At 40.8% G+C, this 16,464-nt stretch overlaps 1 protein-coding gene across 1 annotated transcript; it reads left to right on the forward strand.

Moving 5' to 3' along the window:
* Positions 1–3,689: 3,689 nt before the first annotated feature.
* On the forward strand, positions 3,690–9,835 carry irx4a (iroquois homeobox 4a). The gene is made up of 5 exons (XM_042490795.1): positions 3,690–3,734; positions 4,661–4,912; positions 5,875–5,981; positions 7,695–8,005; positions 9,126–9,835. Exons 1-5 carry the CDS (start codon positions 3,690–3,692, stop codon positions 9,833–9,835), a joined length of 1,425 nt encoding a protein of 474 aa, XP_042346729.1.
* The last annotated feature ends 6,629 nt before the right edge of the window (positions 9,836–16,464 follow it).

A 16,464-nucleotide genomic window follows, 5' to 3' on the forward strand; every position in this document is an offset into this window, starting at 1 on the left:
AAATGCACATATTATAAATATTCGTGAGTCCCCCTGAAATCTACACCTATGTTGAAGTATCAAGATTATAATTGTGATGTAATGTCTGAAATGCTGGGTGCTGTCAGCATCCTTAAATCATTGACCGTGGTTGATTCATAATTGGCTTATGTTCACAAACAATGTAGTATAGGAGTAAGATGAACAGATGAGACATTAAAAAAAGGGGTTGAACTCAATTGATAGGAAGGTATTTTTCCATGTAGATTCAGATTATGTTGTTGAAGAGATGGGCAGACTACTTACTCACTATACAGTCTCAAATTAAAACATAGCTCAACATAGCCCGTGTGATTTATTTAAACCTAAGTGACTGCATTGTGTTTGATGGCAGGATTACTTCAGACAACCTCAGGTGTACAGTAAGTGCCTTTAACTATGCTGTGTGCCATAATGCATACAGCCATTGTTGTTCAAGTTGTGTAATTTTTTGAAGAAGCCCAATAAAGACAGTTGTTCAACATGAAACACAAAAAAAACAACATTTAACATCACTGTCATGAAAGATTTGGCTTCATTGACACAGGTCACCTTTGTTTTGTAGCCTGTCTCACTTTAAACTCAGCTGACTAAAGTGTGGTGAAAAGGAGGTGTTTAACTCTCCTCACTTCACCTCTCTCTTACAATCTCTCTCTCTCTGTATTGTAAACTGCCTCACACACACACACACACACACACACACACACACACAAGCACACTCCGGCACTCCCCTCCTTGTGGCTCATTAATCAAAGACAGATTATCAGGAAAGTGACACCTTCATGATTACAACGTTTCTGGGGAACTTTTTAATATGAGTTTAGTTGGAAAGGAGATGCAAATTAGCAGTCTTACTTCAAAGTGCAACACAGTTATTATTCAGATTACTACAGTTTGATGCCATAAGGCAACAACTGAAACTTTTATATAAAACTAAACTGAACTAAAAAGCATGAAACCTTAAGAATGTTACAGACTTGCACATACAAAAAAAGGTCCATATTGTGGTACAGTTGTAATTGCCCCATTAGTTTGCCTAATTTAAGTGAAGCAGTTGATTTATGCCACTCATCAATATGAGGGATGCTGCTACACTGGATCACCGCTGAACAGGGCTACCTGTTCTAATCTATACAGTAAAAAATCCCCCACTAATCTAGATAACTAATAACTGTTAATGATAATAATTATTTTATAATAATTTGCTGCTTGTGACTTTTTTTAATTTAAAAAAGGAGAAGAAAAAAAAGAAAATCAGGTCATAGTCCCTTTGGCCTCAACTGGAATAGCATCTTATTCCCCACTTGCTCCACTTTAAACAGCAGAGCATCCATGCTTCGCCACATCTGCCCAAGAAAAAAAAGAAGATTCTGTTTTAATCTTTAAACGCTAAACAAGCATGAACTCCTGCCGTCGCCTTCATTTTCCGTCTAAAAGCATATACTAGTGCGCCTAAATATTTTATTACAGGCGCCCGATAACACTGGGTAACGCACTGGATAATGAAAAGGTATACACCGAGGGGAGGAGGGAGGGCAAGTGGGCAGTATAGTTTAGTGGAGTGTCTATCAGATTTTTTACAGTGTTTCCAGTCTGATTCTGTACATGCAGAAGAGTGGAGGTCCATGCAGAGGGCCATAAAGAACTGTGTGGCCCTGACTGGAAGAATACATGCCAGTTCAGTGACTCTCTCTCTCTCCCTCTCTCTCTCTGTGTGTGTGTGTGTGTGTGTGTGTGTGTCAGGTGCGCTCCCACCACCCCCAAAATCAACGTGTCAACACTTTGTCCTCCGTCCACTGGGTGTGATGTTGAAGATAAATTGGGTTCCGCCCTGCCTTAATGCACTACGTGTCACATTAACCCCAATGAATTCAAAAAAGAAAAAGTCCAAATTAATAAGACAAAATGGAGCGCTCTCTCTCTCTCTCTCTCTCTCTCTCTCTCTCTGTGTGTGTGTGTGTGTGTGTCGCGAGGTGTGAGTGAGTGTATGGTTGAGCGCCTCAGACGGGTTGTTAATGTTAAGGTGGCATTAGAGTTAATGCAAATTAAAAAGCGCTGGCTGATCCCTTATGACCCCCCCTGCTCGCAGCGTTAATGCGGCCATTTGCTTGGAGGTACTAACCCCCTATAATTCAATTTGTCAAAATGAATGAGAGGACAGACATCTCATAGGCTACAGCCCTCCCACATCCCCAAAATACAACAGGAGGAGATGCAAAAGAAAAAAAAAAGGCAAGACAAAAGTTACCAAACCGAAGCCTCTCCGTCTTTGTGGCTGTTTATTACTTCTTTCATCTGTAAATGAAAGCGAGCAATTATTGCAAAGGAGCCGGTATCATATTATTATGTTGGCCCCGGTCCCCTAGATAGTCATCAATCACTCTCAATCGACCTGTCACCGGCAGGCAGAGATCCAGCTGGAGAGGAGAGAGGGAGGAGGAGGAGGAGGAGGAGGAGGGGGAGGGAGTACATCATCATTAATTTGAGGAGTGACCCCCGGGGCTATCCACATGTCTCAACCCGGGATTCTCCAAGCAAGGCTGCGCGCACCGGCACCGGCGCGCTATGGCGAGGAAGTTTGAGGCTTTTTTGGGTTAACTTCCGATTTTACCAAAGGAAAGACAGAAAGAAAGAAAGATAGATAGGTAGATAGATAGATAGATAGATAGATAGATAAAGTTTTATAACAATTGAAAAATGTCTCACGGGGATTTACACAAACTTTCATTCAAACTACATCCCGTTAAACACTTTTTTGGAGACGTGTTGGGGTAATAAAGGGACTCATCGCTCCATGTGAAATATGAAACCAAGATACGAGCTATTAAAAGTTGGTTATTATATAAAAAAGAAATGTGATTGTTTATATTTTAAATGCATTTACTCTTTTGGATCCATTTGCTCATTATAGTGACTGCGGTTTGTCTTCAATTTGTCTTTATCTTTTCACTAAATAAGAAAAAAATTCTTTACTAATGAATTTAAAATCAATTAGTTCCCCATGCGATTAGCATCAGTGCGGAGGAATGATAAGAATGTGCTTAATTAGGCCTAATGCATTTAAACTGATACATACGTTTGCATATTCAAGACACTGATTGGCTTAATTGATTGATTGGGGACTGCGAATTAATCTCCTGGACATGTCTTTTAAAAAGAAAAAAATCTCCTCCCTCCCCTGATCCCTCTCTCAATCTTGTTGGATTGTTCTTTCTTTTCTTTTTTTTTGGTCGTCATCCTGAGAAAGAAAATGCATATTAAAGTTACAGTCTGGTCATTTTTAGAGTGGGAAACTTCTGACGTCAGAGTCACCGCTGTTTAAAACAACCTGCCTCTGCTGCTGACGTCTTTTATACTACTTTTTTATAAGGCAAAAATATGTATCTGACAACAAAGTGATTATTCCAGGCAAAGAAAGACAAATTCATTCATTCATTTATTACTGGTATACTTTGAAAAAGGGAGACCTATAGGATTTTTTTTTTCATTGAAAGGCGTTTGAGTGGGGGGCATTTTCCACAAATTAAACATGCTACTCTGCTTCGCCCTATAAGCATCCTAGGAGCCTGTGCTTACCAATCAATTGGTACAGTCAAACAGAGCTGCAGCCTGCGTTAGAGTGGAGACCTTCAGTCTCGCTTTATTTCTGGATATTGGGGGACCTCTCTACCATGTCATATCCACAATTTGGATATCCCTACTCGTCTGCTCCACAAGTAAGTTCACCTGACTACCTTTGTTCAGTCGATCGGGTGTTTGGCTTTCGATATTGCAGGGATTGATTATCTCATCGATTTAAGCGTGATCCTTTTACGCATTTTGGCCAGGAATCAGGGAAGCTGTCACAGAGCTTTCGCGTATCGGAAAGGTATTGCGTTACAGCCAGTGATACCTGTGTTCCTGCAGCGATAGAAAAAAAAGAGGTAAGAAGAGGGAAATCAAAAACCAGCGAGACTGCCGACCTCCCGTTCACTGATTTCTGCGAGATAATAGCAGCTCTGTAATGTCAACCATATGTTTATCTGCGCTGGAACACACATGCCAACTTGTTCTGCACACGCTGTGTGTGTTTTGCGCCGTAACCCAGCTGCTGTTTTGTTTTGGCTTTGAGCCATAAAAAATCATTTGGGCATTACTTTGGGTTATTACTGTGCGTTGTTGGGAAAACATGTAGCTGGTTGTAACGCGTGTTACGTTTGGATCAAAGCTAACAGACGGCTCGTTTTGGACACGTTTTACGCGCACATTACCACAATAATAGATCGTCATCAAATACCAGTTTTTGCAAGTCATGTGTTGTGTTTTGGTTTTTATACATTGAAATTCAAAGGGGAAAAGTGCAAATAGAGGCGAGTGCACTTAGGGTTTTCCGAGGAAGCACTTTTTTTAAATTATTTTTTTTTTATTTGCCAAAAACTTAAAAATCATGCTTAGTAATGCAATCAAAAACAGAACTGGAAACAGCTAAAATCGTGTTTATTTCACTGAGTCGATTTTATTTCATATGTTAAAAGATAAAAGTTACAAACTAACTTTGAGATCAGAGTGCTCATTATAAACATTATATTTTGTTTATACTCAGAATCAAATGAAGCAAATAACTTTTTTTGAAAGATAAATTCCCTCTCTGTCTCCCCCCCAGTTCCTGATGACAACCAACTCTCTGACCACTTGCTGCGAGTCCACCGGCAGATCCATAGCCGACTCCGGAGTAGCGGCGTCCGGGCAGACCCCAGTCTACTGTCCCGTGTACGAGAGCCGGCTGCTGGCCACCGCGAGGCATGAACTGAGCTCAGCCGCCGCGCTGGGCGTGTACGGGAGTCCCTACACCGGCAGTCAAGGCTATGGGAATTACGTTACATACGGCACGGACGCCTCGGCTTTCTACTCGCTGGTAAGCTCCTTCATCTGATCCCTCATGGCATTGATTAATGGAGCTGCAGGGTGCAGAGCCTTGAGCCAGGCGCACCTATTTTGTTATGCTCTACAGCACGAAATACCTGCCTTTTGCTCTACGTGATTTCTCTCCATGTCATCATTCAAACCGAGTTTAGTTTAGTAATTGAAAAATACTTCTCAGGAAGGTTAGATATTCTCCCTTTTATCATTTCCGAGTTTTCAGTGAGGCTGTCATATTTATGGAACAAGGCAGAAACAAGTTCAGGTATTCCATTAATACTGAGACAAGCTTTGCGCTGTAAACGAGTTTATTTTACAAGCAGGCTACCTTTGAAGATTCTGTATTTTAAAAAAAATAAATAAATAAAAATGAATAAATAAATTATTTAAAATGAATTCTCATATGTTTTCATAACAGACCTTGTGGACCTATAATGTTCAAGGGTGTTGTTTGTTCAAGTTGCCTTTTTTTTGTAGAATTGTTGTAAGAGGAATACTCATAGTAGTTACATGCTTTTGTAAGTGATGATTTGTTCTATAATAAATAGTCCTTATTTTGCTTGACACCCTCCTGGAACCTACCTTAAAATGTATTTGCTCAGATCTCTGCAGAGAACAAACCAATAAATGTTCTGCTTTTTAATGTTTTTCTGAATGTTTAATTTTAAAAACTTATTTTGAAAGTCCTAGTTTACAGAGTTTTGCATCCAACAAATAATGTATCATTGTTGTATAGTTCATATAGTTTTTCTGCGTTTCACTTTGCAGTATATTTCAACATTTAATGAATCATAACACTCTTCAATAGCCCAAATGAAGTACATAATCAAGCAGCTTATAAAAACAACCGATATAAATGTATTTGTTTTTCAGCATCAGGTGAGTAATTTAATGCACCATAATTGATTTGAGATTTGTGTCGCTCTTTTAAACTCTTGTTTTTGTGTATGATTGCAGGGCACATTCGATACTAAAGATGCCACAGCTTCTGCGCATGCGGGAATCACCCAGGCAACAGCCTACTATCCTTATGATCCTACCCTGGGACAGTATCAGTATGACAGGTATGTTGTTTCTATGATTATGTGACTTCTGTTGATTGTTTGAAATGTAACAAGCTTGATTATCAATGCAAACTTCGGACCTGTTAATGGAATACATGCATGTGATCTAATAACATGTGGTGCAAGATGGAAAAGTGATGTGTCCAGTCAGAACTTTTAGTTGCGCTGTGTAAGTCCACTGTCACGCGGGTTCAAACAGCTTTAAGCAACTAAAATGGGATGTGATCAAAATTTAGGCAAACTCTCATAGTATTGTGCACTAGTGTTTTCCCAGCGTTAAATCAATCATCCCCGAGAGGTCAAGGCCATTCTCATCACGTCTACCAACACTGGGTCATCACCTTCATCTCATGACACATTTCTTTCCTGATGGGGTGATGTGCCTCTAAAGACTCGTGCCCCTTTCAGAAAAGACATGAAGGCCTCTGCAGCATTGTGAAGAGCACGCCTGCCATATTGAAAGGTCTTTCCAATAATTACATGACATCCAAATTAAGTCTGTGATCTGGTGAAAATGTAGCTTGTGAATGATACTTGTGATCAGCATGATTTTTGAACAGAGCCAGCAGCTTTAAAGAAGCCAGCACTAACAGGCATGCAAAAAATATAGTGTTGTGTGTTAACTGGCTGGCAAAGTGTCATATTGATTTGCTCTATGGCAAAATAAGAGTTCACAAGAGTCTTTTACCAATCACTCTAAATTAAGAATGAAGTGCAAAAGCTGTCAGCAGGAATGCACAAGAGCAAAAACAGCAGAAAGGCCTAAAAGTCAAAACGGAATTAGTGGCACTCTGAGAAAACAAGCAGGCCTACAGCAGTACCACTCTGTCTGTGTCCCGCCTTTTACCTGAGGGCTCATCATTACACTCAATAAAGCAATTTTACAGTCTATTTTATCTGTGAGGGAAACATCAGCGGGTATGGAAAGGTGCAGCGCTCCTCTTCTCTTGATTCCCTCAGCAGTGCTTGACCTGCGCTTAGCTATACGGAGCAATAAAGGCCTCATAAAAGCCTCCCCTGAGAGGACTTTTACAGCTCACTGCTGACTGAAAATCAACACTGTGCATTTTAAATTGAGGTCTATGGTGGATATTTGTGTGTAGGAAAGGAGTCGTGTCACACACTAAGGGTGGTTTTAATAGGTAATGCATTGATAATGGAAAATACATATGCATAGTCCAAACATTTTTATGTGGTTGAATAATTTGCATGTTTTATGTTAGTATCATCATATTACAATATCATCTATTTAACATCAGTTTAGGTGCTGCAAAGGAATATTAGGGGGGTGTCAAGGAATTTATCTGATCTCTGTACTGCACATGGTCCTCCAATGCTTGTGTAAAATTTTATAAAACTATGTTGACAATGTTCATTTGACTGTATGGTGCATTTTAAGGGAGTCGATTACTCCTTACCCGCCCCTCCCTGTACTTTCTAAATGCTGTCTCTTATGTGACATGTGTTTATGATGTCTCCTTTAAATGATCAGACCTTAACACAGTTATAGGGGCACATGGGTTTATGAGTGGGACTGTCAGGCTTATAAAGCACATTATGCATAATTTCAATATTCCAAGAAGCAGATGGCGCTGTCATGCTTTCTAGAAACAAAACTGCCAGGGCAACACATTAGAAAATGTAATGCAACAAGCATCACATATTCTATTTACCCTCTCATTACCATTGTGCTTGTGCCCTTCTCATTAACAGATATGGTTCCATGGATGGGGGAACAAGGCGGAAGAACGCCACGCGCGAGACGACCAGCACGCTGAAGGCCTGGCTGCAGGAGCACAGGAAGAACCCGTACCCGACCAAAGGGGAGAAGATCATGCTGGCCATCATCACCAAAATGACCCTGACGCAGGTCTCCACCTGGTTTGCCAATGCCAGGAGGAGGCTCAAGAAGGAGAACAAGATGACATGGCCGCCCAGAAACAAGGGCTCAGAGGAGAAGAGATATGATGAGGATGAAGATGGGTCTCAGGAGGAGCAGATAAAGAGCGAGAACAACGAGGATGGTTAGTGTTACTATGCGTTGTTCCTCTGCTGAAAGAAAGATAAACTATAAAGCTCTATGCTGAGTTGTTTTGCAGGATATTGCAGGTCGCTTCTGTCTCAAAAGCATGTTAGAAAACTGTTTTCATGGCATCTTCTCTTAAAAATGTATTGTCTTGGGATAAGTATCACAAGAATAGAAAAGTTTTGTTCAGCTGTTTCTTACCTTAACTCATTTGGAGGGATTGGGATTTGTCAAAAATAATTACAGTGGTTTGCACTGCAGGCACAATAATTAATCATGATCATAATGTATAGAGTCCACTTTTACCATATTAAAACTTGAATCTGCTCTATTTTCTTTTTCATCCAACAAATGATAAACTTGGGGTGATGTTATCACGTGTTTTCTTTCCTTCAAAAATGTCAATCAGGAAAAAAAGGATTCATTTTAATAATCACTGTAAGGCAACCCTATCAGTCTTACATCTTATGTTATGTTTAATACTTAATTTTAACAATTTAAGTATGATATTGTTATTGTTTTTAAAAAGTGCATCATACTGATAATAAGAAACAAAGGGCAAAGGGGCCTTGTAATATGTACAGTGAAACATTTTATTTTTGTAATTTGCACTATTCTTAAACCTATGTATTTTTTGTCATTTTAAAAATGAAAGAGCAGCAACAGTTTTGTGTACAGGCATGCAGTTTCACTCTGATCACTATAACAAGCTTAAGCAACAGAATTCCATTAGACAGGCCTCAGGCAGTCAAAGTGTTTTTTTAAAATGCTGTTTTTCCAACTTTAACTTTTAAAAGCTGATTTTGACATGATATTTTTTATAGGACTATGTCAAAAAAGTAAATCAATACATTAGACTACCTGAACTATAAACATCATGTCGGCTGAGACTCGATTTATGATAAAAACCGATTAGATATTTATTTAGCATAATGAAGATGTAAACAATATTCCTTAATTAAGTCAATTAGCTGCATTTTTACAAGTGTGGGTGATCTTCAATACTTGATTTTAGAGTGGTTATTCAGGATGCCATCATCAGATCTGAGGCCACCTCGCATGACACATCATCTTTCAGTGACATGTCTGCCGTCTCCTCTCTACTTTCTTTCTCTCAGAGACCAGAAGTCGGCCTGATAAGGACCTCCAGTTAAGCGACTTGGACGATTTCGACACACTGGAGTCTGAGAGCTCGGAGTGTGAGCTGAAGCATCGGTACCACATGAACACACACATGACAACGACGGGCGACTGCCCCGCCGAGCACCTCATCAAGGACTCGTCTCTGAAAATCTCCATCCCTGTTTCTCTGGGAGGGGAGCAGGACTTGAGCAAAAGTTGTCTCAAAACGAACCCGGAGGATTTCCAGCCGGACAGCAGACAGCAGCCAAAAGCGTGTTATAACCAGCAGCAGCAGCAGGGGCACCAGATATTAGACGGCAAACCTCGCATCTGGTCTTTGGCCCAAACTGCGACGTCCCTGAACCAGACTGAGTACCCGTCCTGTATGCTGAGGTGCCAGCCGCCGCCCCCCTCTCTCACCCCGTCCCCCGCCGCTACCTCACCCGTGACCGGCCTGGACAACAGGCAGGACTCGCCGGTCACGACCCTGAGAAACTGGGTGGACGGGGTTTTCCACGACCCCTTGTTCAGGCACAGCACTTTGAGCCAGGCTCTGACCAACACCACCGTCTCTTGGACCACGAACACCAAAGGCGCCATTCTGGAGGCTGAGAGGAGCGCGGCGGCCTTGCAGCAGCACCAAGACTCCTCCAAAGACAGTGCCACGAGTTTCCCAAAAAGTATCAACAAACTTTTCTGCTCCTAACAAAACCAAATTTTATTGCAAAAAGAGAGAAACTCTTTGTGACTGACTTAAAGTCGGGTGGAAAGCCTATTTTGTCTCCATGATGCCCTCATTCTGTTTTATTCGTTTTTTTAATTAAAAAAATGATAGCTATGCTGTTACATTGGCGTTTCACAAGTGAAATATCCGGATCGGTTTGGCTTATATGATTTTTACGCACGCACAGAAATGTATAACTTAAAGTTTACATCTTGGAGAAAAAAAAATAGGCCTGAGGTTTACATGATTTTTATTTTTATTGTTTCTTTACTATGCGCATGCAAATGTAATTGAATATTATTTAGGTCTCAGCAGTTGGGTATCACTATTTAAAAAAAAGTCTCACAAATGCACAGCTCTCGTAGGAAGTGGATGAGAGCGTCTAAACTTTGTTCACTGAAAATAAAAGCAGTCGGTTTCTGATGTTGGGTTGAGTCGCTGTCCATGGTGCTGACACACAGGGGGCTGATTTTGCATGTTATTTATTTTCATGTAAAACTCCGTCCACTCCTGTATAGCTATACAACACATGGGGTCTGCTGCACGGCTGTGCGGAGAGGACCTTTTTTAATGCAAACTTCTGATAAATAAAGCAGCTTTATCATTTCAATTCATTCTTAACCCATTAAAACAGGCGCAATCGAACATCTCCCACCATGTGTTATTTTTCAGGAAAAAAAACATCCACTCTCATTTAGTGACAGCGAGAAAATGAGGCAGCTCAACCCTCAAGACAGAACAATATCAGTATCTAAGATCTGCCTCATTAATTCCCTCTAAACAGGCTGTAATTGGGATGTTCGCAGTCATATTTCATGTCAGCCTATTGATTTCCCCTCTCCGCTCTCTGATAATATTATCGAAACATCTCAACAGCGTCCATGATGCAGCTGTCAAAAGGGTAAGTTATTCGCCATACGTCCATTAATAGGTTCAAAAACGAGAGGGCCCCTGCGAAATAATTTGAAGTGAAGAGTTTTCGTTTTGACACTAACCCCTCAATTTCCTCGAGACGCGGGGCCCCAATTGCAGAAAAAAACAGCTTGGATGCTGATTCCCTCCTCTGGAAAAGTGAAAGGGCTTTAGGAGGGGAGGCACTCACGTCGTCTAAAAGTGAAAAGGGCAAAGGAACTCGAATTAGTTGTTGTAGATAAAAGGGCAAAAAGAAAGGAGTCAAGGGTACTTGACAGTAATGGCGAAAGTGGAGCTCTCGGGGGACTCTGTCTGTCCTGCGAGAGAGGGGGGAGAAAGGGGGGGGGCAGCTTCGGTGATGAATTTTAATGGGAAAAGCACAAACGACTGAGATCGCCCCCCTCATGGTAGAAAGTGCAATAGTGGACAAAAGGGATTTTCTATAAATCGGAGTCAGGACGTGTGTTTTTATTTGCTTTACCTCGGAAAACCTTGCCTGCAGCTTAAAGCAAAGTTGACCGCGAAATAAATTGGAGCAGGCAATGGATATCTGACAGGTGCACGCGGAGTTAATAGCTTCTTATTTCTACAGAGGGATATTTTTATTATCATATTCCTTAATCTAGGCATGTTTATGAGCCTACATGCAAAACTGTGCGTTTAATTTTTCAAAGCCACCGATAGAAAAATTAGGCCAGAGTTAAAGGCCCCACAGATAAAACAATATAGCCTCGACATTTTAATTAATTTAGCACGAAGACAGATTTTATTAGAGCTCCGAACCAAAGTGGCTTTGTATTAGAGAGAAAGAGACACGAAGTAAGACAGAGGAGAGAGAGAAGGGGGAGGCAGATCCAGGGAGAGAGTGTGTAGAGGCAGAGAGAGAAAGAGAGAGAGAGAAGCGAGCTATAACTAAATCATTCAGCCGTGGCAAATACGAACACACAGAGGGAGCGAGATGGTAAATTAACAGGGGCTTTTTACATAGAGACCAAATAAAACTGTAATCAGCGACGCGTTACTTTTCATTAAGCGGGTTTGACAGCAGCATATTCAGCCACTCCGGCGCAGGAGCAGGAGCAGGAGCAGGAGCAGGGGTCCGGGCTGAAATAAACTGCTCTCAAACCGAGAGTCATAAGATAATTCCTTAAGCTCCATTAACAACTCTTAGCCGCAGGAAATGGGCTCCCCCTGAAAACATCTCCAAATCTAAAAGCTTTATCGACCTGGCAAACCTCAGCTGATGGCTTCTTTTTTTTTCACCCCCCCCCTCTACCTCACTCTCTCTCTCTCCCTTTTTCTCACTCTCTGCCTCCCTCTCTCACCCCCTCCCTTTCCCCCGTTTTTTTTCAACTTAAGGGACAGAAACGTCCAACTGAGGTAATAGACTTTGACACAACACATTAAATGGGAAATGAGAAAAGGGAGAAGAAAGGGCACTCTTAAACGCCTTTTAAACGTTACCAATTAGAGGTTTAAAACTTGAATAAGATGTAGGCCTTTGGCATATGCCTGACTGATGGGACATTTAACTGAATACCTTCCCCGCTTGGTAAAAGCATCACGTAAGTGAGCAGCAGTGTGTAGTGGAGCTGAGTCAAGGGATTCATAGGAAAGCTTATCTCACTTTCTTAAAAAAAAAAGTCCACCAGTCCTGTGCAACATGATTGTATCGAGATAAGTTGTTTTTTTTTTTTTTAAGTAGGTCAAATGACATCCTAAAAGTTATGGAACGCATTCTTAACTTCCTTGCCTTTTTTTTTTTTTTTTTTTAAACAAGCATCCTGTCAAACACACCTGCTGTAAGGCCCACAAAAGCTGACTGAAACACAGAACAATCAGCACTGAGCTTCCCCAGAGAGAGGGTGAGAAAGAGAGTCTGGGGTCAGGTTAATACCACTGTGACCCTGAGCCATAAATATATTTACACATCATTACACATCAACATACACACAAACACACACACACACACACACACACACACACACACAGAATGACACCCAAACGCTTGCCTCACACACACGCATTAGGCTTAATTGAATATTTAATCTATTCATTGACTAACATTAATATGGTGAGAATAGCAGTAATGTGATCAAAGCTTAAATGGAAATATGAAGCATGACCTCACACAGAGAGCAGTGGAGAGAGACCACACACACACACACACGCACACACACACACACACACACACAAACACACACGCGCACACACACACACACAAACAGAAGGCACAAGGCTGTTATGGCCTGAATGCCCCTTTCAAGAATCAATGGAATGGCCTTTTATTCCAATTAAAATAAAGCACATTATTATCAGAAAATACAAATTCACAGCTACAATAAATAACAGCCTTTAGGTATGTTGTCTTTTTTTTCCAGAGGATTAAATTACATCTAAATGTCAGCTGATGTGAATGCTTGGCATAGCTGATCTTAGCAAATGAATATATTGATATAAAACAGAATAATACACTATTGGTAGAGTGAATTTTAGTAGAGTTCATAGGACAGAAGACCAAAGCAGAGCAGTAAATGTGTCAAATTTGGATTTTGTGGCTTTATTAACGCCAACAGGATGTTCTTCCATAGCTGTCAAGCATGAGATGTAGAATATATACCTCTCTTTTTTAAAAATCTGAAGTGCCTCCTCCTATTCTTCCTCCAACTGCTCAGAGATACGGCCTATGTGTGTGTATGTGTGTGTATGTGTGTATTTGAGGCTGTGTTCAAAGCATGCTGCCAAAAAAGACATGTCCAGGATTTGCCTTTAGGCCCCAGTGACTGGCCCCTATCAGGCCTCTATCATCGCCTCCCTACAGTCGTTCCTCAGGTCAAGAGGTTTTAGCCTGAGGGGCATCGCCTTTCACCATCTCAGCCGTCTCAGTCTGACTGAACTTTGAGTGTGTATGTTATAGTGTGTATGTTTGAGTGTGTATGTTATAGATAGAAAAATGCTATGCACAGTAAGCGCTGTTTTTCACATTTTAAACTTGTACTCTCACAGATAAAAACACAATAAAATCTTATAAAAATGTTCTTTACAAAGTCTAACAACAGTCTCACAAAAATAGTCAGTTACAATTGTTTGGCTTACTTGGCTGTGCTTACCAGTGCTGTAGTCACCCAAAAAAGTCCTGGATTGTGATCTAACACCCTCTTAAGGTTAGAGGAAAGGCCAAGAGGGTCTAATCATGGGTCATCACAGCACACTTCAACTCTGTCAGACAGAGTTAAGCTCAACACAAGATAACTGAGGTTCTATAAGCCGGCGTCTTAGTAGGCCCCTGTCTGGTAATTATGCGGCTGAATTAGTTGTTTAAAAAAAAAAAAAATAGAGCATGATATAATTTCAGTTCCAAGTTCATGATACATCTAATATTACCAACAAGTCATCCAATCATTATGACCTCATAGGTCGTTTGTTCCTATTCTCTAAGCATTTCCCAAAATAGCATCACTATCAGTGTCATGCGAGACAGAATAGGTCATGTTTGACTGTTAGTGGTTGTACTTTAAAACATGTGGTGGCTAACGTTGTTAAACACAAAAAATACTTTGACGGGTTTAGGTAACAAAACTGTTTGGTTGGGTTTAGAAAAAGATCATTCCTTGGGTTAAAATAAATAAATTTGTCACTACTTATGAAAGGTAACATGACATACGACACATACATCATGAGACATACGTACTATGTTATATTGTTAAAATAACTGAATGTTGACTTTTGGTTACCCACATGACACAAACAGATCCTAGGAGAGAGTCCTGTGTTTAAGATGATGACCTGACCTTCAGTGCATTGGAAATGCTCGCCTTATGCCAAAAAGTTTCCACTTAGTTTCCGGGTTTACTTCCGCTGTGTGCGGCCTATTGAATATATGCAGCAGTGTTTTCTCTCACTGGTCCTGCCAGCCAATCCCAGGTCGGTTCATAGACTTAAAATCATAATGACATCACTGATTTTTAAAAATTTTTCCTGGCTCTATTTTTAGAAAAAATATAGAACCACCATTCATCAAAAATTATAATAGAGTCATAAACATTGGCGGAAGTAACTAATTGCATTTACGGTACTCACGTTACTGTAAAAAAGTATTTTTTGTGTACATGTACTTTTTTGAAAAATCTGTAATTTCACTTGTACTTGAGTGATTTTTATTAGAAGTCTTGCACTTTGCTACATTTCAACTTGCTTCTGTTACTGAGTAGCCTAAAAGCAATTAAGTGTGTGAAAATGCAACAAAAGAAATGCAATAAATCAGCAGCTGTGCAGGACAACAGACCAACAGAGAGGAGACAGTCTGCACTCTGCTGTCACTCTGTAAGTGAAGCTATATGTTGTGAGGGAAAACGGGTGATGGGGTGCAGCACGGCAGTGGCACCGGAAGTGGAACATCGGGTCTTTTAGTGAAGATTACAAAAGTACAACAATGCAGTGAAATTAAGTTTACCTCCCCATGTTGTATGGTTAGCATTACTGTACTTTGGCATAGTTTAAAAAAGGTCGCATCAACCTTAATTAATGACTCACATAAGTGTTACACCCGCTGAGCCAGAGCCTGTTGGCTGTGCACGCCAGTGACAAAATCAAACACACCTAACATACGTTGTTACGTCACGCAGGTGCGGACGTGTTAGCCGCTAACAAGCTAAAGTGCTCGCGCGGATCCCCTCGCGGTTACTTTTGCGTTCACTGGGAAACTTTTACCTTCCGTGAGGTGTGTGAGGACTTTCTGTACTCTTTGACAACAATTCCTGATGTGACTGCATTCAGCTCGACGTGTTGGAAAACTTTGAGGAGCACAGTGGGACACAGACACTGAGTGGACTGGTTACAGTGGGACAGAGACGCTAATGGACGAATTTGCCTTGAGAACGAACCAGACGTTAAAGACGAAAATGAGGAGTTCGCGGTGCACACAGCTCACAGAGAAACATTCATACAGGTAAGTAGGCCTACAACAACTCCAGATGATAATGTCAACAACTGTGTAGCCAGGTGCATCTGTGCAGGTGCTGCCTTGCTGTAACATGCGTTTGTTTTGCCGCTGCGCAGCGTCATGTTTAGACACCTTTTTGTTGTCTGGCTCGGTGATGCTTTCACTCTGCTGTTGATTATATAAGCAGGGTCAGGTTATTGAATTTGTGAAGCATGATATTGCTTTTTGCACCCACTGTTGGTGCTCACTTTTAATTTAGGCTTTTGCTGGTCATTTTTGTCTATGTTTTGTCTCCTTTTTTAGTGAACTCTAATGATGCTTAACTGGTTGATTAGTACAGGCTGCAGGGTGCCCTCTACAGAAATGTAATTTAGCCTGTTGGTGCTGGTTCGTGTTGCTTTTTCTGCTAGTGTGAAAACAGACATTCAGTGTGATTTCTTTTGTTACCTACCTACCATAATTAGTTCCCAGAGTTCATTTTAACTGACCTACTTTTTGATTTTATTTTGGCGAAATACATTTTTACACAATCACTTTGACTTGTACTTGACTAAAATGTCTTTAAAATAGGCCTATCAGTACATGTAGGCTACTTGAGTACAATATTTTAGTAGGATATGTTTCCACCTCTTGGCATAATTGACCCTGTCTGCATTTCAAGGTGTCCCGTCTACAGTTTTACAGTTTGCTTTTTGGGCTGAGGGTTTTTTTTTTTTTTTTTTTTACTGAAATAGTGGCCACTGGGAAAAATTGGGCG

Source organism: Plectropomus leopardus, chromosome 7 (genome assembly GCF_008729295.1).
Source record: "Plectropomus leopardus isolate mb chromosome 7, YSFRI_Pleo_2.0, whole genome shotgun sequence".
NCBI lineage: Eukaryota > Metazoa > Chordata > Actinopteri > Perciformes > Serranidae > Plectropomus > Plectropomus leopardus.

What these genes read in the sequence shown, in the direction of transcription:
- irx4a (XM_042490795.1), top strand. Translation starts at nt 3,690, where the DNA reads ATGTCATATCCACAATTTGGATATCCCTACTCGTCTGCTCCACAA. An exon ending in CCTACTCGTCTGCTCCACAA is followed by an intron (nt 3,735 to 4,660) that starts GTAAGTTCACCT and finishes TCTCCCCCCCAG; the next exon opens with TTCCTGATGACAACCAACTC. An exon ending in GGACAGTATCAGTATGACAG is followed by an intron (nt 5,982 to 7,694) that starts GTATGTTGTTTC and finishes TCTCATTAACAG; the next exon opens with ATATGGTTCCATGGATGGGG.